General features: G+C 40.6%; 1 protein-coding gene across 1 annotated transcript; it reads left to right on the top strand.

Annotated features, from left to right (window-relative positions):
* Window positions 1-380: 380 nt before the first annotated feature.
* Window positions 381-8,855, top strand: rab25b (RAB25, member RAS oncogene family b). Its single transcript, XM_031279569.2, has 5 exons — window positions 381-686; window positions 4,600-4,795; window positions 7,050-7,243; window positions 7,523-7,603; window positions 8,245-8,855. Exons 1-5 carry the CDS (start codon window positions 650-652, stop codon window positions 8,361-8,363), a joined length of 627 nt encoding a protein of 208 aa, XP_031135429.1. The 5' UTR covers window positions 381-649; the 3' UTR covers window positions 8,364-8,855.
* The last annotated feature ends 1,125 nt before the right edge of the window (window positions 8,856-9,980 follow it).

A 9,980-nucleotide genomic window follows, 5' to 3' on the forward strand; every position in this document is an offset into this window, starting at 1 on the left:
GACTAGAATTACCACATACAATACATGTACAGGACCTAGTCTTTGTGACCACAGAGGATCAAATAGGAACAGCAAACCTGTTCAGCTTAGAGACTTGATGAAAATTCACAAATCAAAACTTTGCTGTACAATATTATAGAAATGCCACATCAACTCTGTTACAGGGCGTAGCATTGTAGTGATGAAGCAATAAGATTTGCTTCCTGCTTCCTGCATGCAGTAATGTGATCGATCCAGGAGAAGGCGCCTGCCAGTCCCTCTCAGCTGTACCTGCCAGTCGCCCCACCTGTCCAACCTGCCCTGCACTGACTCCCATTACTAAACACACCTCCGCGGCTGCCACACCACTCCCTGACACAAGCCCCGCCTGCTGCAGTAGAACAAACTGGGTACACTCAGCATGTCTTGTTCAAACAAGCCAGCTTTCTATTAACTCAGATTGGGAAGGGTAGCGAAGGGCAGAAAACTGGCTACTGGCATTCTTGTGTCAAAACATCTTTGCAACCGTTTTCCTTCCTGAAGCCTGAGGATCTGAGGGGCAGGCTGGTTTGTGGTGTGAGTCAGTGTCATCTTACATCTTGCAATCAGTCTGAGTGTTGGAGACACGGCAGTTATATACTGAGGGGCGGCAACACTGAATGAACAGAATATGGGGTCAGATGAGGCCTACAACTTTGTCTTTAAGGGTGAGTGCATGCTCTTCTGTTTACTTGGTTCAATCCTTAGAAACATTCCTAAGATTTTAGTTTCATTCTATAATGTTTCTTTATCCTTCAAATTATACTTCCTTGTTTATTAATAACTTATGACAAGGATATGTGTTGTGTCTCAACAGAATGCAATCCATTCTTATTAATGAACAGCTAAGTATAATAAACAATACATGGTAATACACAGCACAGACAACTACTAGCCTGAGTGTCTGAGGTGTGAGCAGTTCACTTCACTATTTAGCTAAATATTGTATGTTGGTATTTTGCAAGTCTCAAAACACTTGAGCGTCATTCCTACAAAGTTGAGTGCTACTACAATCACATTGCCAGTTCAGCACATGGGTGAGTCAGCAGTAAGCTTACACAGTGCAGGTTATTGTTGAAACCAGGATGTGTACTTTAATTCCTGCTTATCTACAGAACAACATTGTAACATAGAGTGTCTGGTTTAAAGCCCTGTATCAGTGGCAAAAGAAAAGGTGCGTCACTCATATAGGAGTTTTCCCAAAAACTATAGAATAAAACCTTGTGACTTGTATAAGCTATACTCAGCAGCTTGTGCCACTCACTCTATTCATTCTGCACTCAACATGGCATAGTAATCATTTCTTATATGGAGCTGGTTAAGGTACCATGGCTCTTAACAGGTGCATGAGAGAAGTGAACTTCATTCAGAGAGGTAATTTGTTCCATGTAGCCTGCGGTAATTTAACATGTGGGTACAAAGTGCCATGTTGATAAAAGGAACTGCAGGTAAATGGTAAATCCAAAGTAACTGTGTCAGAAAGATCAAATAGCATCTCTTACTGTATTTACGAGTTCCTCTGCAAAAATGAGATGGGTACGTAGATGTTGAAGTCAATTTTATTCACATTGCACAGAATCACACTTAACAGATTTGCCTTGAAGGGCTTTGGGGCCAAGAGCCTAATGGTTACAGTGCATAATGACAACATGCCTGGTTTGATTTGTTGCATGTCATATCTGGAGTGTAAAAATGAAATCAAAATATTGAACTGTTCCTTGCTCCTCATCTAATATATAAGGGGAAAAGGAATAAACGTTGGGGCCAGTAACAGAGGAGGGATCCCTCCTCTAGCCGGTGATTTGTAAAAAATCATTAGCCTGTCACTGAAAAAACTCCCTCACTACTGCAGTGCTCCTAAGCAGTGTGTGCTAATAGTATCTCGAATTTATGAGCACGTTGTCATTCCACCCAGCGATTCACAGATAACTCGGAGGAACTAATCAGTAAAATCAGATTCTATAGAGTTTGTTTGGAATGTAAGCCTGCACGCTCTCGACCCTCCACATACTGTAAACATGAATGAATATAGCATGTCAGAATGAAACTTTGCTGTCAAATACACAACTAAATTATTTTAAGTTTCCACCAGGATTTTTCAGGGCAATACTGTGTACAGTAGCTACATTTCCAGTCTCGAAGGTCATGAAAACAAACAAAAAGAGATTTGAATCCTCACTGCATCGCATCAAGTTCTTCCCAGCTTCCTCAGAATCAACAAACTAGGCTTGAAGGCCTCTTGTCCTATATCACCATAGAAACCAGGGGTGGGTAATTGTTTGCATAAGAAGTTACTGAGTAGAGTAGTGGAGGAGAACAGGCATTCTCACCTCCCCTACTAGAAGACAAAGCAGTACAGTGATGTGGCTGCAGAGTGAACAATGACTCAAAACAGGCAAAGGGGGAACAACTGGTAAAACATTCTTTGCAATGACCTTAGACTTCAGGTTAAACATACTGTTAGCCAAGAATTGGGGCCAAGTGCTTTCAGAGCGCCAGCATTTTTTTATCTGTTGTTCTGACTGGTGAATCGTGGGAAAGGGATTTTTAACATCCAACTGTAGTTTGTTCATTCCTTGGAGACAGGGGGTTGAACAATCTCACCAGGTCCATTTAGTAGCTGTTCTTTTGCTTTCAGTTACACAATTGTTGATTTGAAGGATTTTTGTTTGACCATGATATGGGACGGCTCTGCTTGACATGACTCACTTTTTTGGGGATCAGTACTTTTTTTGTGGTTTTCCACTGCGGATAGTTGTAGTGATACTCAGGCGGGATACTCAGCTGATCGCCATAGCGCAGCCGTGTGAAACTGCAGTGACATCATCTTCAATGCGACATTCGCTGATACCTTTCACATACCTTTCATCGACAACAACCAAACAGCATAGACAGTATATAAGAACATAGGCACTTCGTCAATTGTAAAGCGTAGTGTACAGTGCAGCGTAGTGTACGCCGTAGTGTATGTAATTTACGGCGTAGTTTTGCAGACTGCCCTTTATTTAAATCTCGGTCTGGTGAATTAAAAAATTGCAGACGCTATATTGACGGTAGTTTGGCTATTTCAAAATCGCAGGTTTGTGCAGGATGTTCTGTGTCGCGCTAGTGACAATTCTCTGACCAATCAGTGGTCTGCAGTGTTTTAACTCGGCCTTCTAGAATGGTCTCAGCTCGCTAAGAACGAGGTAGTACCACGTAATACCAGGTGCTATCCACAACTTATGCTTTAGAGTCGAGTAGAGTTGAGTCGAGCTGTACCATGCAGTGAAAAAGCGATATTAGTGACTGTTCTGTTCTGTTGTTCAAGAAAGTGAATAGGCTAAGCATGTGTCCCAAAATGTCCACCAGCTCCCATCACACCCTAAAGCCGCTTACACATGGCTGTGGAGATGTCACAAGATCTTGCATTATTTTCAGAGTATTCACAAGCTCGCACGCCTCAGCAATAGTATTGCTGTGACTGTTTCTTAATCAGTTGTGCAGAGATCCCAGTGTTTTCACAGTGTGGTCCTATTTTCCAATCTGTGCCAAGTAAGCCAAGCCTTTTTTCTTTTTGAGTCAGGCACTAACAACTGAAACCCAAAAATTAGTCACAGAAACATACAGAGTGGTATTTCTCGTCCTGTTTACCCAGTAGTTATAGGTTCCTTTGACCAAGCTAAAAGGCAGTAACGGCTTAACTTGTTCCACCTGATTTGGAATCAACTTACACTCCTAGAGACTTTTTTTATTTCCTGAAACAAAGGTCCACTTGTGAGAGGTTTTTGCCTCAAAGGTTTTCAGTTTTGTCAACTTTTGTAGAGGGGAAGGACGCACTTCCTCCTCTAGAAAAGTTGACAACTAGATTTTTCCCTGTTTTGCCAAAATAGGTGTCTTAAACATCAATAACTCATACCATGAGTGAGGCATGACTGATGATTGTGCTGCACAGTAATACATGAAAACAATGCTCTAAGCTAATTTGGGGAAAATTACAAATGTAGGAAAGAACACTAAAAGAAAATGTTGATTCTAAAGTCCTCCGCTTCTGTAACTACATCTTTGCCCCAACTGGTTTAATTCCTGCCTGTGCTTTGCTTCCTGGTCATCCTCACTCATTGTTATCTAAAAAAATAAACATAACAAACAGCATATTTTCGAATTGGCATCTCACAAGTCCATTGTGGGACAGCTTACAGCCCTACAAGATCCTCGGTTATCTCCTTACTGATCGATAATCTGGTGAATTGTGTAACAGGTCAACATCCCACCTTGTTTCCCAGTATTTTACTCAACATGTCCAAAACAATTATCTCATTTACCCTAAGGGTGTGGTGCTGCTTTTAAAATAGGAGATAATATCACAATTGGTGTAATTACCCCCAGTCTTAGACAGCTAAGAATGAAGATTTACAGTACAACCAACAAAGACACACCTAGATTAAGGCTTCAATTAGGTAGGGCTGTAAAGGATTAAGTGGACATACAGGAGTGGCTCATATTAGGCTCTGTGTCTCCTTTATCCAAGAAATACTGATACCCACAAAACTGAACTCTAATTAAGACACTTGCGTTTACTGTGTTTTATGTCCTCTGCAGTGGTTCTAATAGGAGAATCTGGTGTAGGGAAGAGCAATCTGCTGTCCCGCTTCACCAAAAACGAGTTCAACCATGACAGTCGCACGACCATCGGGGTGGAGTTCAGCACACGGACGGTGCAGCTCAGTGGCTTCACCATCAAAGCCCAGATCTGGGACACGGCCGGGCTGGAGCGATACCGGGCCATCACTTCTGCGTAAGTGTCAAGACCCATCACAGCTTTTATAGATCCATTAGTACTGTATATACATGTGTACTCATTCTCACATTTGTCCATCCGCTTTTTCTGTCTCCACTACTTGCTGAACCCAAAGAGAGGGGTTGTCACCTTGTCCCTTTCAGTCCAATTGGGACATATGAGCATGTAAAGAGCCAGAGAGCTCCCTTATTTTAATTGCAACATGTATTGTGGTTGCATTATTTCATGGTCTTACTGTCAGTAAAGAAATTGACAACATTGACATTGACATCAATGATTTCTTGCTGCATTAATGTTGAACATCAGTGCATAATGCCATTAAGCTGCATTGTGGCTGTGTTGGACAAACAGGTACTGCAAAGACAAAAAACTCATAGAAAAGAATTTCCATAACTATAACACATTAAAGGCATATACACATTTAGGAAAATACTCTTATTCGCTTTCCTGCCGATAGTTAGATGAGAAGATCGATACCACTCTCAGGTACAGCCAGCAGCCACTTAGCTTAGCTTAGCATAAAGCCTGAAAACAGGGAGAAACAGCTAGCCTAGGTACAGGTACAGCCATCATTGGCCCATTGCCCTTGAGTTTAACACTTCTCTGGATAGCCATCATTGGCAAATCTCTGTACGCACAACTGCTTGGAAACAGTTTTTAATGGGCGAATGCAACACTGAGTAACTCAGCCTAAAAGTCTTAACTAGTGGAGATTATGATGGTTCACACTGCATCACTCCTTTGTGACTAATAAAAGTGTTGTGTTTGTTCATAAAGAACCTGTCTACAGCTACTTTCAGGAACAAGGTGTGTATTTCCCTTACGTGTTATGAGTTAGTATTGAAGTTACATAAATGTATGTTGTGCTAGCAGATGCACTGTGTAGACAATTGCACTTCTTTTTAAATATTCACACTTTTTAATCAGGCACTATGAAATTAAGATTTCAGGGATTTTTTGGTTTCACTTTACTTTGTTACTTGTTGAGCAACCTGTATGTCGGCATCTTAATGTGTTGCTGTTATTAGCCAAAACACATGAAAGACAGACTAAACAACCAGCACTTTCTTGTCTCCTGTCAGTTCCCAACTGGCACACTTGGGTCCCAAAATGCAATTGGTTAGAGCAGAGATCTTTGTGTCTCTGTTCTATCTGAGGGAGCTCCTGATTCATTCTTTTTTAAATTAAACTAGAAGGATTACCAGTGTGAAAACTGGTTTTAAAACAATAGAACCATGTCAATTTTATTTTTAAGACATGGAAGAATCTGAGGATATACTACACCACTGGATTAGCTCTTTTCTGACGGCTTGGCTTTTTGAGTAATTACTTGCCGACTTATTCCAGTTCGCAAATTTTCAATCCCAAGGAATTTTCCATTTGTGCTGTAACAAGCAGCTAAAACCTATTAAAGCGGAATTAATTATATTGCTGGAAGAGGGGAGCAGAGATGTAATTGTGAAGGAAGTATTAATCGGTAATGACTTCAGAGCAATTTTCAGACATTTCAGTTTTTTCAGTTGACAGCAGGAGCAACTGCTTATTTTCAATGAAGATAGGGCAATGCTTAAAGCATGCATAATAGATATTTTTCATTTTAACAATGCATCAAATGACTGTGTATTTTGAAAGTGGCTACTCTCAGCTGTGAAGAGCTTTATGGCATCTTTTCTTTTGGTTTTCCGGCCTACAACTTACCCGTTTTGTTCCACTGTCACTGCTCTCATAGAGTTGTTTTTGGCAGCTAAAACCCCGCTGTATTCCAGCTACCCAGTACCAAACGGCAGACTGACAAAGTTAGTGTGTAACTGGTGAGCATTTAGCAGCTATAGAGCCAGATATTAACCTCAGGAGTTGGTGGGGACCAAAAACAGAGCTATAAGGACAATAATTATTGGACTTACATCAGTTGGCCAAGAACATGACACCAAATGAAGGATGATGTTGCTCTGTAACTTCTGAATGTGTAAATAGGCAACATGTTTGCCATATCAACTTAAAAGGTGATGGTATGTAAATGTTGTGTTTAAAGCTTTTTCCGCTGCCCCCAAGTGGCCAAAGCAATTGGTTATTACAGGTTTTAGTGGGAGTAGATTGTTAATGTTTAGCTTCATTAAAGTATTTTCCCTTTTCTTATATTATATCACCTTTATTTAACTACACAGGCAGGGCCACACTGTCCCTAAAAGTAACAGAAAAAGGACTAAATGTCACATAAGGATTAACTGTACAGTCAATGTCCTCCGAACAGGTATTACAGAGGTGCTGTTGGAGCCCTACTGGTCTATGACATCACCAAACACCTCACCTATGAGAGCGTTGAGCGCTGGCTGAAGGAGCTGTACGACCACGCTGACCCCCACATCGTGGTCATGCTGGTGGGCAACAAGACTGACCTGGAGTCAGAGAGATCTGTGCCCAACGAGGAGGCTAAAGACTATGCAGGTACAATGTCAACAACTTTTACCTCTGAAAACCATAGGGTTTGTATGTTCATTGTTCATCAGTAGTTAATGGAAACTGAACTTGATTGTAGAGAATGGAAATTAGTATGCTCACCAAACTGTACGTTAAATTTCTATTCATTGATTGAAGATCAACAGTAACATTTTGTGATTTGGAGAATGCAACTTTAAAGTGACACTAGCAACCAAATGACTACAAATGTGAATTTAATAAATAACATGTATAAAATGACTAACATAGCTGATTTGTATTATCTAGAAAAGAATGGTCTTTTGTATCTGGAGACGTCAGCTTTGGCATCAACTAATGTGGAGGCAGCATTCAACAGTGTCCTATCAGGTAATTCATTGTAATGTATTTAACGTCTACTTTGTTAAAAGCCATTATGCAGGTGTGTTGTTCATGTCCAAGTACAGAGATACAAAGAGAAGCATATTCTGTGTGGGTGGCACGGTTGACTGCCTCACAGCATCTCCCTGGCCTTGGTTCTTTCTGTGTGCATGTGGGTTCTTTCTAATTTGGTCCCTTGAATGTCTTCCCCCCCCCCACCAAAAACATATTATGATGTGGACAGGATTACACATTTTCCCATAAACATGCTAGAACAAGGCAATCCTGTGACCCTGGATTTAACCTCACATAGCCAAACCTTCATCTCCTCAGCTCCTGGAGGTTTGGAAAAAAGTCTAGGTCTGAAAAAGTTCAGGATAAATTGGCCTTTGGTAGTGCTGAGACAGCCATTTTTTACTTGAATGCTTTTGGAGGAAATACCTCCTTTGGTTGTAAATGAAAAACAATGCCGGTTTATTTATTTTTTTTGTGTTGCTGTCCTTTTTTAATCAACCTTTGTGCATCATGAAAGTCTGGCTATTTTTTTGGTGCAATGGTACTTTTTCCTCTCAAAGCATATGGACACACTGCAGCTTCGTTCTATTCTAGCACACTGTCAATGTATAATACATGTTCATTTTCTGCCACAGAGATTCACAGGAAGGTGAGCAGTAAGGAAGTGGTTCGGGGCTCTATCAGTGCTGTGTCCCTGAACAGCTCCAGCGCAGAAAACACAGAGGAGAAGAGGACCTGCTGCAAGAACATCTGATCACAAGGTCCTCCAGCAGCCCAGGGGCCTCAGGGGGGTGGGGGGTGACAGGTGACCTTCACCCACAACCCTGTGCTAGAGCTCAACGAGAGGCGGGCGACACGGCAACCATGTTTGCCAATATACACGGTCCTTGCTTAAGCGATGCCACTTTGAAAATGGCTGTTTTACAAGTTGTACAAGCTGCATGATGGTGTGTTGTATTCAAAAGATGATTCATATATGTGAATGAATGTAGCTGGAGGCCAACATCAATCTTAAATAGGTCAAAAGTAAAACACCTAACCATGTTACCTGTAAGATGATATATTTACAATCCATGCACAGAATTGGAATGACGTAGAAGCATCATGTTCACGTGTAATTGCAATTTTATGTTGGTTGGTTGGCGGCACTGTGGGTCTTGCTGTCACTGCTGTGCATGTGCTCCAGCTGACGATCGCAGATTAGGCTGATTGCAAAATGTTGAGAAATAAATGATTTATGGAGCCAGCTGGACTGCTATGTGTTATTTGTGTCTTATAACAAAAGATATAGGTCTTGTTCACAGAAGACATTTTGACATTTCCCAGTATGGAAAAGCCCAGGTGTAAATAATAATGCAAACGATGACTGAACTCTGTTTAGCTGCTTCAGTTTCAGCTTTTCAGGGTCCTGATATTGTGCATGTTGGCTCACTGTCACACTGTCATGAGTTACTGGAATACTTAAACTAGAATTAAATTAGTTATTAGGAATACCAGATTAGTAAGATTTACCACCTCAGCCGTGATTCAATTCAAGTGAAATGCTAGTTTCAAATCAAAATAACACACACTATATTTGGCCATGGTCTCTTTCTGATCCAGGCCTTTCTCAAACTGTTTCACATCAAATGCTTGGCTGCAGCAGAGGTTCATGACCTTACAAAAACTCCATAATGAGGTCTAAAGATTTTGAAGACTTCCAACATATGAGACGCAAAGATGTAGAAACAAAAATTAATTTTAGACGTACAGTAGCATCTCCATTCGACAGAATAGGTCAGGGGTATGCAACCTTTGCAAGCATATTTATTTTTTCCTGCGATAATTAATTGGCCCAATTAGTGGTGCTAAACCCTGCCAGAATGTTGATGCATGCAATTAATGAATGCACAGCCCTCTTTATAGGAGATATGGTAGATTTTTTTTTTCTTCCTGCTGCAAATGTAATAACAGTAAAACCAAACCACCTGTCAGTTCTATGGGGAATTAGTGGATTGCCTGATAAGAGAGAGAAAAAAATAGAGTTAAACTAATATAATGGACTTCTATCAAACACAAGATATCAGCCAGTCTGTGTTATCCATGTCTGATATGATTCAAAAAGGTTCCTCCCTGAGCACAACATGAAAACAGTGTGTAAAAAACCTGCAGTGAAATCTCATTTTGTTGATGAGATACACACTGACTCATTAAAAGCTGCAAGCTGTTTCAGGGACACTTCTGCCAAATGATAAATTCTGGGGAAATACCAAGAACTGTCCAATAATGTATACAATTACTGTTTAGACTACGTGTTATTATCAACTTTTTATTCTATAATCAATTTAACGTATATAATTGATAGATAATACATAGTACATGGGTTTATATC

This window comes from Sander lucioperca, chromosome 10 (genome assembly GCF_008315115.2).
Source record: "Sander lucioperca isolate FBNREF2018 chromosome 10, SLUC_FBN_1.2, whole genome shotgun sequence".
NCBI lineage: Eukaryota > Metazoa > Chordata > Actinopteri > Perciformes > Percidae > Sander > Sander lucioperca.

What these genes read in the sequence shown, in the direction of transcription:
- rab25b (XM_031279569.2), top strand. Translation starts at nt 650, where the DNA reads ATGGGGTCAGATGAGGCCTACAACTTTGTCTTTAAGG. An exon ending in CTACAACTTTGTCTTTAAGG is followed by an intron (nt 687 to 4,599) that starts GTGAGTGCATGC and finishes TGTCCTCTGCAG; the next exon opens with TGGTTCTAATAGGAGAATCT. An exon ending in GGAGGCTAAAGACTATGCAG is followed by an intron (nt 7,244 to 7,522) that starts GTACAATGTCAA and finishes TGTATTATCTAG; the next exon opens with AAAAGAATGGTCTTTTGTAT.